The sequence below is a fragment of the Pleurodeles waltl genome, chromosome 3_1, assembly GCF_031143425.1.
Source record: "Pleurodeles waltl isolate 20211129_DDA chromosome 3_1, aPleWal1.hap1.20221129, whole genome shotgun sequence".
NCBI classification, from domain to species: Eukaryota; Metazoa; Chordata; class Amphibia; order Caudata; family Salamandridae; genus Pleurodeles; species Pleurodeles waltl.
Window position 1 is genome coordinate 795,636,216 of NC_090440.1, and position 17,767 is coordinate 795,653,982.

Genomic DNA, 17,767 nt, shown 5'->3' on the forward strand with positions numbered 1-17,767 from the left:
TAGCCCAGAAACGGTGGAGCATTTCATGTTTTTATGTCCTGCCTACTCTATTCCACAATCAAAATGGATCCGTACAATTTGTCGAGATCTGGGCTTGAACCAGTGCTGTACAGTAATGAGGATTTTAAAGAGTGACACTTCTAAACCTTTAATTCTTGCAGTTAGCAAGTTCCTTGTGGCTGCATGGTGTACACAAAGTCGTTTCTTAAATAACTTTCTTATGAATTACATTTTAGGCATGTAAATATTTTAATATTTGTGAGGTTTAAGAATGTATTTTATTGGTTTATGTTTCATATTTTTATGTTTTTCTCCTTTTCTTCTTTCTTCAAATTTTAAATTGTAATCTAATTGTACTATGATGCTTTGATGGTAATGTTGACCGAATAAAGCTTGTGTTGATGATGATGATGATGACATGGGCTTCATTAGAAATTTAATAAAATTGAGTCCATATTTTTTCCATTACAGAACTCTGGAGATGTCCGGTGTAAATGTATTTGTCCACCGTACAAAGAAAATTCTGGAGAAGTATTCCTCCAAAATGTTACTCAGAAGGATTGGTGAGTTCCGTGCCCTGTTGGGTATTGAAATATGTTTTCACTGCAATCTTCTGTTCATGCTCACCTAATATAGTTTTTGACTTAGATTACACCTACAGTACAGACGATGCCATTGGTCTAATTCCATGAGGAATACAAATCCCAATAATGAAAGCATTTTAAAGATCCTGGTGAGATGATACTAGACGAAAGTGCCCTTGTAATGTTGTTAGAGTGTTAGCCAGTCACAAGAAATGCCATTATCAGCATACACTTCTGATGTACGTTGTTGCTCTTGGAAATTTTATTTTTGCATTGCGGGATCCTCGTTGAAGTCATAAACATAGAATATTCTTGACTATGCACCGGGACCCCAGAACCCCTCTTATATATGTATGTTTTGTATATTTATGTCAATCTTTAGTTGGAGTTGGACACCTCATTGATAAATAGCCCGGGTGCACCTCCTCTAGTACATAGGCCAGCAGACTCCAACCTTTTCTGTAATAAGAGCTACTTAGGTTCAGTGAAAATCATCATGACCACTATTACTAAAAGTGTTATAATAATGACTATAACAGACAAGATTACATTAGTAGCCACCATATAGAACCTTACCAGCAGTGGTCTCCTCTGTACCAGGCATGGTTGCTAGTAGATGTGTGGAAAAAAGGTCTTGTCAATGTGAAATGCCTCTAAATGGGTAATAGGTAACAGCCATAGCTGCAGTTCCTCTGACACCAATATAACAGTATTAGTAGCTGATTGATAAAAGATGTAGGTTTGGGGAGGCTTATTACTAACTATAAATAAATATATTTTGGAAATTCTACTTTTTTCTCCAAGCATAAGCTTATGCGTTTTGAAAATACATGCTTTTACATCCCAACTATATGCATTTAAAGTTAGGTATACATTTATAAATGCAACCACAGAAAAGCTTTTGATTAAGTATGCTGGGCTTCAAACAGGAATGCTGCCTATGGGGAGCTGGTGAGATACCAGTTGCTTTTTCTAAGAGGGAAATCATTCCATTTAAAAATAATTGTAAGTCCGCGTCAGCACCTAAGTGACGTTATGCGTCACAGTATCTGAAACAACTTTTTAACTTTCTCTCTCCGATAGTGAAACAGGCAGTGCAAGATTGTCAGGTCATAGAGTGGAACAGCTGAACAAGGCCACTGTATCTTTAAGAAATCAGAAGCTTCTCTGTCTGCGCAAGCACTATATTGGCAGTTTGCTTCACAGCCGAAGTTCTTTTTTTCCATCTTGTGCCATCTTGTGAACTCTAGGGTTCAAACCCATTTATTCTCAAAAAATGTATTCAAATGTGAAGTTTTTTTCTATTTCACTCGACATCTTTAAGGGTTCCCTGCCTGTGTCATCACGTTTTATCTGATTGGAAGGAAATTCTTCACTGAAAATGCCATAGTTGTTTTGTGAAATGTCCTTCATGTGGAAGGAAAAAGGCAGCATCTGACCCTCATGCAGTTTGTAGTGTATTTACCACCTGCACATTCAATAGAATACTGCACGTTCTGTCAGAAAATGCTACAAACATCCCCTCAAAATAGAGAGGGAATTAGGCTGAGAGGGAACCTGGAAGATCTCAGAGCAGAGTAAGAAACGGAAAAAACAAAGCAGAGAGGGGGGCTTCCTCTTCTGAAAAGTTGCCCTCTTGTAAAAAAAAAAAAAAAAAAAAAAAAAAAAAAAGGCTCTCAAAGAGGGAGATCTCAAGAGAGGAGATGAACAAAACATCATCAACACGATGCTCTCCCCACTCCCAGCAATACCAGTCAGTGTCAAAACCATTGGCACTAATATGTTCCCTCGTCACCGACACCGCAGATACAGAGTCTTATGGTACTTTCAACTCCTGTGATCTTGATTTTTGGTCTAAAGGCCTGAGATATGACGTCATGCCACTCAATGCTACAACACTTCAATGTTGAAACAACCCTGCACAACGATTTCAGTCAAGATCAAGAATGGCATTGAGATCTCCATAAAGAAAGTCGCTGTTCAGGAAAATCGAATTTGAGATTATTCCTTCCTAGAAGATCGATGTCAAGAGTGTCTTCTGTTTTTTTTTTTTCTTCTGATTTTTATTATTTCTTGTCATCTCATGAGACTATTCCTTTGGAGGAAACTGATCCATTCTCAGCTCCAAGGTTAACAGTCCTCCTGGCAGAGGAGCCTGTTCAAGAACTCTTAGGAACATTTATTTTTACAACCAAGGCCTACAGTGTCTCCCGTTCCTTTGGCACCTCCACATCTTGCCACAATGGTACCAAGAGCAACATCCATGTCTCCTGGTCTGTTTAGACTGCAAGCAGTAGCACTGGCTCCTCAAGTATCTCATTGACGTAATAAAGACCAACTCAAGAGAAGACTGTTCCTGTCTTTCTCTCCTACAACTTCAAGGTCATAATCTACAGACTCCTGTACCTCTTAGACGCTAGTGTCTCCAGTGGCATCTCCAGTTAGAACTTCCCTGTTGATGATGTACTTACTTTCTAAGATGTCTTGTTAAGGTGGGCAATGTAACTGAATATCTAAATGGAAGCCCTACAAACAGTTACATCTGTCATCATGGAGACACTGCAAATCTGAGCCTCTCCAAAGGCCTAATCTACCTCTGGTTCCTGGCTTTAGGGAATTAGCTAATGGGTAATTTCTAACTTCAGCAATATTAGTCATCAACATCCAGGGTCATCAAGAAATACAAGCCAGCAGAACAAGATCCAACAAACCCAAGACAAGAACTGAAACCTGAATCATTCATAGTGTTGGCAGTCTGAAAAAGACTTCCTTCCATTCCCAAGACACAGTGGGCAGAAAGATCTGTGGATCAGTTGATTTAGCTTTTAAAACATCAATTGCTTCTGCATTACTGGGCAGGTGTGACATGGCATTATGAGAATCAGTCCAGTCCTTGGCAAATGACCTTCTGAAGGAAAGAAAACAGGACTGCTTGGGAATCCTGCAAAAGGACAAATTGCATTAAACCTGTTGATCAATACTGCAATAGACTCAGAAGATTTGGCAGTAACTTCATACTGTAACAGCATAGCACTTCAAGGAGCTTCTTAGCTCAGACTAACAACTTTAAAACCAAAGGTACAATTCAAGATAACATATTAGGTTTTCTATGGCTGTTATGTTTAGGCCTCACACAGGTGAGGAAATGGAATGCATGAAAAAGGAATCAGAAACACTAAACAGGCTTGATTTAGAAGAGAAGTGTTTTCTTCTAGAACTCAATACAGAAGATGGGATTACAGGTATGAATGTAGTCCAAGGGTATCTTTTCCTCATTGGTCCTTCTACTCTCAATCCCCAGGTCAGAAGTCACAGCAAAAGTCTCAGACATAGGACAACAACAACAACATAGTTCATATTCATTCTGCATTCACAGACAAAACAGTGAATAATGCACTCCTTCTTGCTTGCCACCCATTCTCTTGGAAAAAAGTGTCACAGGCCACCATGTAGAGTGGAAAACCATTGCCACAGGCAGAGGGGTTCTTCATATCATCCTATCCAGCTATGCTCTTAAAGGCAAATAAATCACCTTCTCAATCCTACCAAAACCATCAGCAAAACACAAGCTACATCTGTTAATTCACAAAGTTCAATCTCTACTCGAAAAACCTGCAATAGGAGCTGTTCCTCCATCTCGAAGAAGGAAAGGCACCTGTGCCAGATGTTTTTTGATACCCAAAAAAGGGCCAAAGTAAAATGTCCAAACTATTTTGGATATAAGGCAAGCAATAAAGTTGATACAAAAACAGAAAGATTCAGAATGTTGGCCCTACATCAAATGAAGGGAAACTGTACGTGTTTTGTGGACCTACAAGGCACACATTACACATTCCTATAACACAAAAGCACAGAATGTTTCTCATATTCTTAGTCGGTTAGACTCATCATCAATAAAAGATTATTACTTTTTGGCTCAAATCAGCTCCATGGACTTTTTACAAGTGCATGCCTGTAATGTGTGCCCACATCAGAAGGGAAAGAATTTTCATTTTCCATAACTTGGAGGACTGGTTGATCAAGGCTTAGACTGCATATCAGACACAAATGGTCGCACATCAATTGGGAAAAATCATCAACTTGTGATTATTTTGGGTAAACTCTACTGTTAGAAATGGGGTCTTTGGTTGGCAGTCAGGTTACCCCCTGTCCAAGCAAGGAGCCTCACTCTAGTCAGGGTAAGTCGCACACAATCCAAATCATCCTGTGCCCACCCTCTGGTAGCTTGGCACTGAGAAGTCAGGCTTAACTTAGAAGGCAATGTGTAAAGTATTTGTGAAGTCAATCATGCAATAACCCAGTAGAACACCACAAAAATACACCACACAGTGTTTAGAAAAATATATAATATGTATCTGATAAGATGCAGGTCAAAACGATTAAAATGCAATAAGAGTATTTTGGAATATAACTGTAAAAATGATATGAAGTGTCTAAAAGCAATAAATGTCTCTTTCAAGCAGAAAGTACCTGGTTTGCATTCAAAATCTCCACAAAGAACAGCAGAGTAGGAGATGCATGGAAAACAGGGAGGTGTGTTGATTTCTCGGGCCGCACACGGCGATGCGTCGTTTAGTTTTCACACAGGGAGGACTTTGCTGCAATTTCCGGCGCTCGGTCTTGGATCCTCTCTGGGGTTTTCGGACGCCCTGGGGACGATGCGTGGATTGCTGGCACTGACAGGACGAAGTCGCAGGGGCTGCGTCGATCCAGTGGGCGTTGCATGTAAATTTCAACCGCACAGCTGGCGCTGTGTCTATCTTCTCGTTGAGAAGTCAGACTGCGTCATTCCGGTTTGGAGTGCGGTGAATTTTTCACTGCGTTGCAGGCTGTGCATCGCTTCTGGCAGGCTGTGCGTCGAGTTTCGCCGCACAAGGAGTCCTTCTTGCAGAGTGAAGTCTTTTTTGGTCCTGAGACTTCATGGAACAGGAAGCAAGCCCTTGAAGAGCACTTCTTACCACAGCCAGAGAGCAGCAAGGCAGCATTCCTTCACAGAAAACAGTCAGGTGAGTCCTTGGGCAGCCCGGCAGTTCTTGGCAGGATGCAGGTTCTGGTTCAGGTTCTCTTCTCCAGGAAGTGTCTGAGTTGGTAAGGGCAGAGGCCCTGTTAAAATACCCAAATGTGCCTTTGAAGTGGGGGAGACTTCAAAGAGTGGCTTAGAAGCACACAAGGTCCCCTTTCAGTTCAGTTCTGTCTGCCAGTGTCCCAGTAGGGGGTGTGGCAGTCCTTTGTGTGAGGGCAGGCTACTGTCTTTTGGCATTTAAGTGTCAAGCCCTCCACCCTCCCAGCCCAGGAAGGCCCATTCCAATTGCAGATGTATGCAAGTGAGGCTGAGTATCCCGTGTTTGGGGTGGGTGTGTCTGAGTAAATGCACAAAGGAGCTGTCAACTGAACTCAGCCAGACGTGAATTGCAAGGCACAGAAGGATTTAAGTGTAAAGAAATGCTCCCTTTCTAAAAGTAGCATTTCTAAAATAGTAACATAAAATCCAGCTTCACCATTAAGCAGGATTTTGAATCCCCATTCTGGCAATACTAAATATGAGCTGGCTATTCCTTTCAGATCAGGATCTACCACTCGAACAGTATATGAGTGTAGCCCTAATGCTATCCTATGAAAGGAGTAGGCCTCACAGCAGTGTAAAAACGAATTTAGGAGTTTTACACTACCAGGACATATAGAACACACATGTTCATGTCCTGCCTTTTACCTACATAGCACCCTGCCCTATGGGCTACCTAGGGCCTACCTTAGGGGTGACATATTTGTAGAAAAGGGGGAGTTTAAGTCTTGGCAAGTACTTTTAAATGCCAAGTCGAAGTGGCAGTAAAACTGCACACACAGACCCTGCAGAGGCAGGCCTGAAACATGGTTGGGGGCTACTTATGTGGGTGGCACGACCAGTGCTACAGCCCACTAGTAGCTTTTGATTTACAGGCCTTGGGCACATGTAGTGCACTTAACTAGGGACTTACAAGTAAATTAAATAAGCCAATTGGGTATGAGCGAATGTCACCATGTTTTAAGGAGCGAGCATATGCACTTTAGCACTGATTAGCAGTGGTAAAGCGCGCAAAGTCCTAAAGCCAGCAAAAATGAGGTCAGAAAAAGAGAAGGAGGAAGGCAAAAAGTTTGGGGGTGACCCTGCAGAACACGCCATTTCCAACATCTATGCAAAAGGGAGTAGTGTATTCTTCGGAGGAAAAGAGTATCTACCATTTTACAGAAATGCCATCAGTTACTATTTATACCCTTTACTTTCTCATCAGAACTCATCCCTACTGGAGTCCATGGCCTTGTGCATTTATCTAATTCCCAATACACGTCTCCACATGACACCTTTACAGCAACGTTCTTCAGGAAGTCAGACGATCATCCACCAGAGCTTAATTTAACGCAACAACAACTACTAATGGCTAAGAAAGAAGCGACGTATGTCATGCTAAACATCTTCAGACACTTTCAATTGGAAAAGATTTGTTATATGGTGCTTACACAAAGGATATGACCCCATTTGTTCATGAAAAAGTTGTTGTGCCTTATTTACTTAATCTTGTCAAGTCAAAATTACAACATGCTTCTAATAAAGCTCATTTGGCTGCCATTACAGCTTACAGAAAAGGACCCAATCAAAGGCTGCACTGAGGATACCTACATTACAGAACCATGAATAAATATTAAGTGAAATTTTCTTACCTTTAAACAGTCACTCTGCCATGGTTTGTTCTACAAATCATAAAGGTCTTTTCTTTCCCAAGCTCACTTAATTTTTTTTTGCCTCCTTTACTCATCAAGATTATGGTGAAAGGCATCCCATTCCTAACAGAGTAGTAGTGCTTTCCCAGCCCCCTCCTGGAATAAATACAAATCGCTCTGGTAAAGTTGGTAGCATGGGGGCCCCAGAGCAAAGCTGCCATGTTTCTGGAATCCACTCTCGGGAAAGAGGTCGACATCACCTCTGAGTTAAAAGCCAGTTGTAGGAGTCTGAATGAACGGAAAACTGAAGTAGCAAATGGAAAATGCATGCACAAGCAACCATTAGGGTGCAGCCATTGGTTGGTGTGGCTGTCATTTGTGAGGAATGCACTAACCGAGATGACGAACCCCCACTTGCAATAGGCTGTGAAATGAAAGACTAAGGTTCAAAACACAGCACCCTAGGGACAAGCTGCATGTGTTAGTCTTATACAGGACATGTATATATCGTATACAAGCGACTTAGGTTTACTGCAGGTGTGTTGCAATTAGTAAGTGTGCAAACCTTGCCATCTTATTGAGTTTCACAGTGGTTCCAAAATGACTACTTATTGCTCATCAATCACCAGTAAGGCATATCTTGTGCCAGAGCAGTCATTTTGTCTCATGTCCGGTAAGCGCAGATCATCCAGACTTGTTTTAGTTTTCTTGATTCTGGTCTGTGTAATAATACTACGGGAGTCTTTGGCAAAGCGAAATTACAACTACCAGAGTGTAAATTACTCTCTCTGACATTGGAACACTTAAAAGCTCTGCTAAAAATGTGGCGGGTGCTAAGAAGTTTCATAGCAGTTGTGGCAATGTTATTCAAAGTCTGCAGTTCCGTGTGTTTCCAGATTCTGCAGCTAAAAGGTCCAGTTATTTGGAAGGCGTTCGCCCAGTCTGATGGAAGTAAATCTTGGAGCTACCCAAATTAAATGGTGGTGCAAACCATAAACCTCTACAGCTGTAGCTGATGCACATAGAGTTTCACACAGAACAACAGATCGCCCCAGCAGTGCCTTGTCCGGAGTCAGCGTCTCCGTCATCTTTTCCTGGAGTCGCACAGTAGCGTTGCTGCACAGCACCAGTGTGCAGGATTCCCAAATATAAACCACAAGAAAGGCAATGTAGTCCGTGTAAAGCTCATTGGCACAGCACAGCATTCCTTACACATTACCTTTATCGTACAGCATCGTAGGAAATACGTTCTGAACATTTGTGCATGCTGTCCAGAGAGTGCTCAGAGCTACATGCCTTTACCCAGAGAGAAAGAAACACACTTTTATCACCAGCATCCTATTTTTGGATGCAAGATAAAAACCCGTTTACAGAATAAAAGCTGTCATGCGCTACCGTCTCTGAATAGAAAACACATCTAGTCTGGCTACAGTGATTGGTAGTAATAGACATATAATTGCAGGGATAAAAATCATTCACTATAAAAATGAAGTGAGCAATATTGGCAGGCATATTTCTGAATAAAATGACTTAGAAACTATTGGTTTATGAGTTAAAAACACAGACATGCTTCTTACATTGTTCTGTGAACAGTTTTAATAATTATTGAACGTACATAAAGCAGTTCTAAACGCACCCCTTTCCATCCAATAATTGACAAATTCCTACTTGACTTGCATAAGATTGTTTATATGACTATTGGTTGCCGAATTAAAAAAAACAAATACGTGTCTTCTTAAGTTGGTCTGTATCCAGTTTCTATGAATAATGAACAAGGTAAATTTGTTCTTAGACAAAGCAAAGTCAGGCATATACAAGTTAGGCATTAAGTTGTTTTCATCATATAGATTACCAATATTACAACATTTAGAATTTTACCTTGAACCACTCCAAAAGCCTTCAAACAGATAAACTGAAATATAAAATAATCTACAACTTGAAAATTCACGATTTACCTGTTTTACCTTTGCTGGTAATTTGGATTAAAGCTAGTACTGTTGTTTTGTTGTGTGAAAAACCTTGAGTGCAACGGGAGAATGTATAGTTCAGTGAACACCTTACATCCCAGTTATAGGCTTCTTTTTTTATAGTTGCCTTTAAACGTGTTTTATGATTCGGCCATACATTAGTCAGCACCTCTTAAGATGGCAGTTGATATTCACTTAATATCATGTTAATTTATTTCTCATTGGCAAAACAGAAACATGAGTCAACCATGACAGTAGAACAGTGATTTTAAATAGTCCTGATTGGTACCGGCACAGTTACAGAAGTAATGAATCAGCTGACATTTATACAAAGACAGTATGAAAGGATTACATAAATATCATGCCACGGTTTCAGATCTGCTGAATAGGAAGAGCTATCGCTCCATAAAGTGGAACAGGAACAAGTTTATCTGTAAGCATTTCCAGTATAGGACCGATGGCTCAACCAACATATCTATTTAAAAATCTTTTAATTGCAAAAATAATTTCCCTGCTTCGGTGCTTAAGGTTAGCAAAATGTAGGCCCCGGTCTGTGCAGGTGTTAAAAAGCAGTGTAACGTTAGGTGTGGTGTCAAGCTTCCCACGAAAAGCAACGTTTTTGCAGCCAATACACGTCCTTTGGTAACAAATGAGGCAAAAACAGACTATTTAGATTGTTGTATTGACCCAGCCTACTTAATTGACGTTAAGGTTCAAACGTAGTCATTGATAGAATTTCTACATTTTCAGCGTAAGTCACATTATTTACTCTTTTACCTCCAGCTATATAGAGTGAAAATAATTGGGGCTTATGGGTGAAATTCACCAATCGCTAGATAATTTTATCTGCACCTAGGTATGCGTATGGAATTCAATCGGGAAATGCATTAGAGTGTTATTGATATTTTAGGATTGCAGTTTGGACCACAGGCTGTTCCTGTCTTCTTTACCAAAAGCCAAAGCAGATAGGAGTTTAACCCCACTTGAATGACGGGTGCAACGAACAGTAAATTTAATGCCACAATAGTGTCAACAGTCGGACATCCTGGACGAAATCCAGTCTGAGTAAACGTCAACATTACCTTTTCGTGTCCCCATTCAGATAGTTTGGCCAGTAGAAATTTGGCAAAAGATTTGCAATTGGTGTCCATTAATGTACTGAATCTGTTGTTTTTTGGTCCAATCACAGGCCAAATGCTGCTTCATAAAAGTGGGGGGTTCTTTAGACACTGCACTCGGAATACTGTTCGGAATAGGGACCCCTGACAAACAGCTCTGGACTTAATTATTCTCAGCTGTTCGATTCTGAGAAATGATTGTTGACCAATGGTACACATACAAAATTATTTCCGTATACATTTTTATTATAAAAGGCTCCCAAATTTCAAATGTGATAATGTAAGGGCAATTGTTAGTTCAGTGGCTCATACCTGCACCAATTAAAAGCCAGAAGTGTCTTGTGTCTCTTTTTTATGCACTCAGTTAACTGTAACTAGATTAATTCGTGCCTACATTTTTTGTCAAACTCTTGTTGCTTATACTGAAGATTTAGGTTTTTTTTTTTTTTTAGACAAGTGTCTCGTATTCGTGAGGTTTGTGATTTTAAAAGGCCACACAATAAAGTTTCCAATGGTTTGTAGACCCTGGCTTCTTGCTCCAATGAAGTTGCACCTTACCGTCTAACAGCAGACAGTGCTTTCTTTGAATGGTCTGTGAAAGAGAGGGTATCACATTTACACAGTGTCAAGCAAATATAAAAGAGCCATTTATAACATCTATGTTACCAAAATATGCTACTTCCATCGTTATTGCATACCACAAATTTGTACACCTCTTTAATTAAATAGTACCATGTGTTTGCTTCATACCGATGCAGAAGTGAAAATGCTTTTTTTGTTTTTACCATAATGCTCATGCTCTACCTGGCTCCGCTATGTATGTTTCACAACCAGAAAACTATTGTTTGGTTGCAAGACACAGGTGAAGACCCAGGAGATTTGTGAATCTTCTAGTAGGAGCATATACCAATGTTTTCTAAAGAAAATATAGTAGCATGGCCAGTTACGTATTGCATGGCTGCAGGGAACAGAATGTTACCGGCCAACTTTTGTTTTTGTTACTTTGTTAAAGGGGCTCTTCTGTAGTGAAATAATAAAACAATTATAAAAAAAAAAAATGAATTGGCCTACAAGCACTTGAACTATTTGATGTGTGGTTGTGAACAAGCGAAGTGCTGGTCCTCATGATGTGGACTGAACCATTCCCCAGGCTGTGGTGGGAGGAATCAACCCGATTGACAGTTTGGTAGACAAATAGGTTGGTAATACTGAACAAGATCTCTTTATGTACGTAAGTATGTATGTATGTATGTATGTATGTATGTATGTATGTGTGTCTGTATGTATGTTGTAAGATTTAAAACGGAAATAGTCCAGTGAGCGCGCAAAAGCTGCCTCTAAATGCCAGACCTAAGAATGAAAGTCAGAAAAAGTTCAGGATAGACAGTGAAAACAAGATGGCTGAGCAGGCATGATTCCATAAACATCACATTTAAAAAAAAACATGGCTTCAGACCTACCATTATAGCTTGACTGTAGCAGTTTACATTCTGCAATTCATCCTGTCGAAATAAATCCTTTTGACAGGTCAGGACGTCCCTCTAAATATACATAAGTCAGCCCTATGCAGTCATTGTAGCCCACAAGGCAGGGGGTGTGGTATTTAAAAGTAGGACATAAAGACATTTAATTTTAACAAGTCATTACAGTGGCTAGCACCCAAAAACAATTTTTCACTGTAGCAGTCCTACCTGTACTATGTAGAAAACCAGAGCACAGATTAACATCCTAGTACTTTATTTCGGGAATGGGGCTAGCTAGAAAAATAATTAGACAACTGTTCTAATAGTTTTAAAAAATCCAATACAGTGGTGAAGTCGGATTTTTAATAAATATTAAAGATAAGTTCATTTTAGAAACTTGTCTCTTCCCTGTCCGAAGTTCCAGAAGGATAATTTGCATTTGTATTCCAGCTTCTCCCAGCCAGTGATTAGCATTTGAGTAGGCATGAATGAGATCTGAGATTGGGGACTGTAAGCATCCTTTTTGACATTAGTGTCAAATCCTGTTTGACTGATCTGCTGGCTTTATACACAACACTTGGGCTGCAATTGAAAGAAAGGGAATGCCAGGACAATTTTTGTGCATCAGTTGTGTGGTTACTGATAAATCCTACTTTTGTCTTGCCAGACATCGGTCTCTGGGTTTATTATGGGTACAATTGATGTCTCAAACAGGATTTTAGTGTTAGACGTGGGAGAACACCAGGATTATACTTCCCACAGACATCCCTAGGCCTTTGAATCCAAATTAAAAAATTAGTGTTGCTGCGGGTTTTTGCTGTCTTGATAATGCCCAAAAGTGAATAGGGTAGCCGTGGGAACTTTTACTCCATTGATTAGGGCATGCCCAGGAGTCTTTCCCATGCACAAGCTGGTATCAGGCATAAATGTAGCACCTCTAGGCACACACTTCACAACATTGCTGGATGTGAGGAAGAACAAAGGAGGATTGGGCCTACTGTCTGTGACTTGAAATGGGCCCTGAGGGACTGAACCTGCTGCTTCTTTTACTCAGCACAAACATGTGGACTCCAAGTGTCAACAGATTGACCTCCTGTTCAAGCTACAGGGATGCAACCAGCTACGAAAGGCCTTTCCTGCAACTGCCTAGCTGACCACTGGCAACTGGACACTGCTGATGGCCTCTGCCGGACACCTATGAGTCTTTAAGTGCCTCCTATCAGGCCCCGGGGGACGGGGAGATTGCGGGAGGCTTTAGAAGTGCACTATTGTGGTGGATTGGGACTTAAAGGACTAAGTCAGAAGGTAAAATCTTTGACCAGGATGAACCTGTTTGGTGTATCTGACCCACGCTGTATTGCGGTCCACCTCAAATTGCTTCTAGGTACCAGTCTACCACAACTATAAACTATCATTGACATTTTGTGCTTCTTGCGCTATTCCTACATAAAACTTTAAAAATTCATGTCTATGATTGCTGTTATTAGATTTTGTCACTGTTTATTAAATTCAACACTTTTTCTAATTGGGTTTGAGATTTTTATTATTTTGCATTTTGAGTTTATTACAGATTTGGCACTGTCTAAGTACCCATTGCTCTAAATTAAACCTGCTCTGTGCCATAGCTATCAGACGTTTGAGCTCAGGTTCATTTAGTGATTTTAAAGGTTCACCCTGAAAAGGTTTGTGATTATCCCTTCAGGCGGGCAGTCACCCACCCCAAATAATAATCCAATTTCTTCCAATACTTTTATTAATAGTCCAACCTATAATAACCCCCTGGTGGTCTTCACTTATTAGATCTTTGACAGAGTCTTGTCAGCTTTCTACTAGAAAAGAAGATAAAATGAGCAATCAACAGGATCTTTTTGGCTTGCAGAAAATATCTGTTTGTACCTTTTTGTTTGATGATGGAGAAAATTACATAGGGACTATCTTATCACCAGACTTCTGAAAACGTTTTTCCCAATGTTAAATCGGAATGCCAAAAGAGTCAGATGTCTGATATGGTATGTTTTGGAATTGCCACAGTTGAGAGCCTGCTGATGCGAAGCCACAAATACATTGTCAGAAATTACTGGGCTTGTCAAAGTTAATAAAATTAAATGTGGCCTGCTATGCCTTTTCAGGCGCTCCAAGTCTAATGGAGCTGAGTGGCATTTTGAGCTACTTTATTTGTCAATATAATGCATTAACTAATTCTGTCACGTTGCATGGTGTAAACAAGTTTCTTCTCTAACATGAACTAGTCTGAGTTAGTTAGTATTCAGTTTTCTCTCTCTGTTAAATGCACAGTGCTCCATATTTTAAAACCCTTTACCGGGTTGTACGCTCTGTTATACATTCTTTTTGCTCCACATAGCAATGAGCACACTCAGTAGAGCGTTATCAATGCTTTAAAGATTATTTATAATGGCACCATTTATCAAGACCATAAGTTTCGATGTGTGCTGTAGAGAAGCTTCACGACCAAGAGCAACAAATTGGGAATAAATTGTGTTGAAGTCTACTGTCTTTGATCTGTCTTCCAGAACTATAATGGAGATGTTCTAACCGTGGCTAGGCTTACCATGGCTTTGCATTACGTTTTCAACTGCTGTATATAAAATATGTTTAGAAAAACTCCACATAGGTTTCTTGATTGCTTTTGAAATCATATATTGGTTCTCCGTGCTTACATTTGCTTGCCTTGTTTAAGGTGACTGCAGGGTCCAAATCTGGAGTTGTTTTCTATTAACGGCTGTCTAATAAAAGTCCCCAGATCAGAGTCGACTTGAGGATCATTTGGAACTTTCATGATCCTGATATTGTGTCTTCTAAAGCAGTTTTCCAACCTTTCTATATTAAATTTTAGAGTTTCTGATGTTTCAAAAGTCAGATGATGCACTGACGTATGAGATCGTGATGTGAATTGGAAGCCCTTAACCTGCAAAGGAACTTCTACTAACCAGGATTCCTGTTGTTGAGACCTAGTGCTAATTTCCTTAAGCTGATCATGCTTTGCTGCTTGAGCAGACTTTGTCTTTCTAGCTGTTTCATGGTTTAGCTCTGTTTAATTGAAATTTTAAGTGGTTCCACATAAGCCCACCTAAAACCATTGCCTGGTGGGTTGCATTGAATTAAGTAATTGTTGGTTCAGAAATAACAATTACAATAGCCACCCCTCAACCCCAACCCCACTCTCTGCACCTTCTCCCACCCCTTACTCTGGTGGGTTATAATAGCCAATAGGTTTAGTCCTTAGACAGTAGACTATGACACATGGTTTGCATGCAATAGATCTGGATTCAGACCATGATGGTCCAGGCCCCACCATGGGACATAGCTTGGACGTTCTCCATTTGCGTGTGTGGATTGTTAGGCATAGTACCCAAAGATATTTTGAGCATATGAGCTCCCAGAACTTTTACTCTTCCAAGACAAAAAACTATATACAGCAGACACACATTTTTTCAATGAGAGCTTTTCTCCCTTCCGGGGTTGCGGACAGCTTTCCCATTTTCAAGAGTTTCCAGAGGCACGTGAGCCAGGCCTGATGTATCAGTACTTTGTCTTTTCTGCATAAAGTGGTGACAGCTGCTCAGGACAGCAGTGATCACCCTTCCTCGGACTGTGCACCGGGGATATGTTATAGGATTTGGCAAGCCTAGTAGGATACGAGCAGTAAAGTGCTGCATGTCTGTGTGGATCATATCATCTATGCTAGTTAGGACTTCCACCCAATATCGCTGTAGTTGAAAGCACTGCTGTAGTAGGTGAATCAAGATGCCCCACTGTTCACACCCTCTCCAACAGTCAGGTGCTTTTGTTGAGGACCAAACCTGGAGGCAGGGCAGTGTGTAATACCGATATCTTAGTTAATGCATCCCAGCTTGCGCATCGTTGAGGTGCATATGTGGTGAAAGATACCTGTTCAGTCCTTGTCTGAGAGTGTTCAGTTCAGTTCCCCCTCCCAGCGTCACATGATGGAGGAGTGCAGTATTTTGTATAAGTTGGATATAAAGTAATTGTCATCAGCTTTGGTAATAACCTACTTATCAAAGGGAATTAACATCTGGCTAGCGTTGCTCTTTATTGACTTGACGGATAGTTGGCTAGTGTCTTAGTTGTAGCTAGTGCTGACGTTCAGTCTTGGGAATACCATAGCTCTCCTTAAGCTGCTCAATGGATTGAAGTCCATCTCTATCATAAAGTTTCCTGCTTATTTGCGAGTTGCCATGGGAAATAGTCCGGAGGAGACTTCCGGGTTGCCAATAATGGGTGTCATGAGGGATGGCCAGATGGTTAAATCTTAAGAGGTTGCTGCTGTGTCCCCTGCCTCCATCATCATTCTGAGCACCAGAGCTACATAGATCCCTTGGGGTCTGTGGCGTCAGTGTGTTTTCCAGACTTATACCTGTGATCAACAGGTCCATGGAGCACTAGTGCTTCTCCAGTGTGGGCCTCTGCCATTCTACTATATGGGCAGTGTAGTATTTAGCAAGTGAGGTATTCCCAGCCCACCCTCTCTCGGGGAAAGATATGCCTGTTGTTTGGAAACTCAAGGTTACCCCCCCCATTTAAAGGTCTGTGTTAGCTACTGCAGTTTTTCGAGTATCCCAGGGGAGGGCTGGAGTGGTAGGGTTTGCATAGTGTAGAGTGTTCTGAACAAAAATTTAATTTTGATGGACAGTTTGCTTCCCATCCCTGACAGTCTCTTCAACTGCCAGCACTGTAGGTTATTACGGGAGTTCTTTAATACCAAACATCAAGGACTTATCACCAGCAGGCTGGACTACGACAACACTCTTTTTGCTGGAATATCCAAACAAATCCTGCACAGACTGTAGACCATCCAAGACGCAGCCGCAAGACTCCTACTTGGCCTCCCACACTGCACCCACTTCACAATGCACTTCAGGTACCTTCACTGGCTCCCCATTCACAAGCGCAGGTCATTCATACTTCTCACACACATACAAGGCCCTACATAGCACAGGACCAGAATACTTGAGCAGCTGCATATACATTTTCAGCTACCCTCCAGGCACCTACCCTTTGGCGCTCTGTCACTTGCACCCAAAACTCCCCATATCAGAAAAACTGGAGGTCACTCATTCACCTTCATCATACCCAACATGTGGAACGGGCTCCCGCAACACATCAGAGCCTCCTTCTCATTTCTTGAGTTCCTGGCTCTTCATATATGCTGCTAGGAATCACATACCAGCACACCTTGCCTGGATACCTTCTCTGGTGATTAGTGTGCTAAACAAATCAACATAATATAATAGATCATTATAGGTTTGGGTAGCTGTCAGGTGCTTAGATTGGGCCACTCTACGCGAGGATTGATAGACCCAGACCAAGTGGTATTTATCCCAGAGAGAGTGTGTGGAGATAATACTAAACGCTTTCTAGATATACTGGAAAAGGTCACCTTATCCCGGGCCCCTTGTGAGACTGATTTGTATTGCCAGGTATTGTAACAACTGTTGGGTCCAAGTTATGTGGAATGCCTTTTGCAATCCCTCCCTCTCTGTGTATCGTGTATTGAGACTGAGTGCTTGGGACTTGGAGATATTTAGCTTAAATCCAGAGACCCCCCAAAGTCCTCAAGTTCATGGAACAGCAGAGACATCTGCGGGGGTTAGCTAGAATGACCATTATATCATCAGCCTACAGAGCTAGATTGTGTTCTGGGTTTTCAAACTGTATTCAAGAGATGTCTGAGTTGTGTCATATTTATTCAGCCAATGGTTACTTGTAGAAGGTGAAGAGCAAGGGCAACAATGGACACTCCTGCCTAGTTCCCCTACTGATCACTAAGGAGGTCAGACTGCATACCGTTGGCTCTAATCCTTTCTGTAGGGTTCCCATACCTGCTGTCCATTCTGTGAATTTGAGTCAAAAGCCCATTGTAGCCATGATTGCCAGTAGGAATGGCCAGTGGACTCGGT

General features: G+C 41.1%; 1 protein-coding gene across 1 annotated transcript in view; it reads left to right on the forward strand.

The window, feature by feature from the left end:
- TMEM9B (TMEM9 domain family member B) overlaps positions 1-17,767 on the forward strand; it is a 221,269-nt gene that overhangs the window by 49,248 nt on the left and 154,254 nt on the right. The window contains exon 2 of the mRNA XM_069223653.1: positions 472-563. Within this exon, the coding sequence (XP_069079754.1) occupies positions 472-563 (92 nt within the window). The remainder of the gene's footprint in view (positions 1-471; positions 564-17,767) is intronic.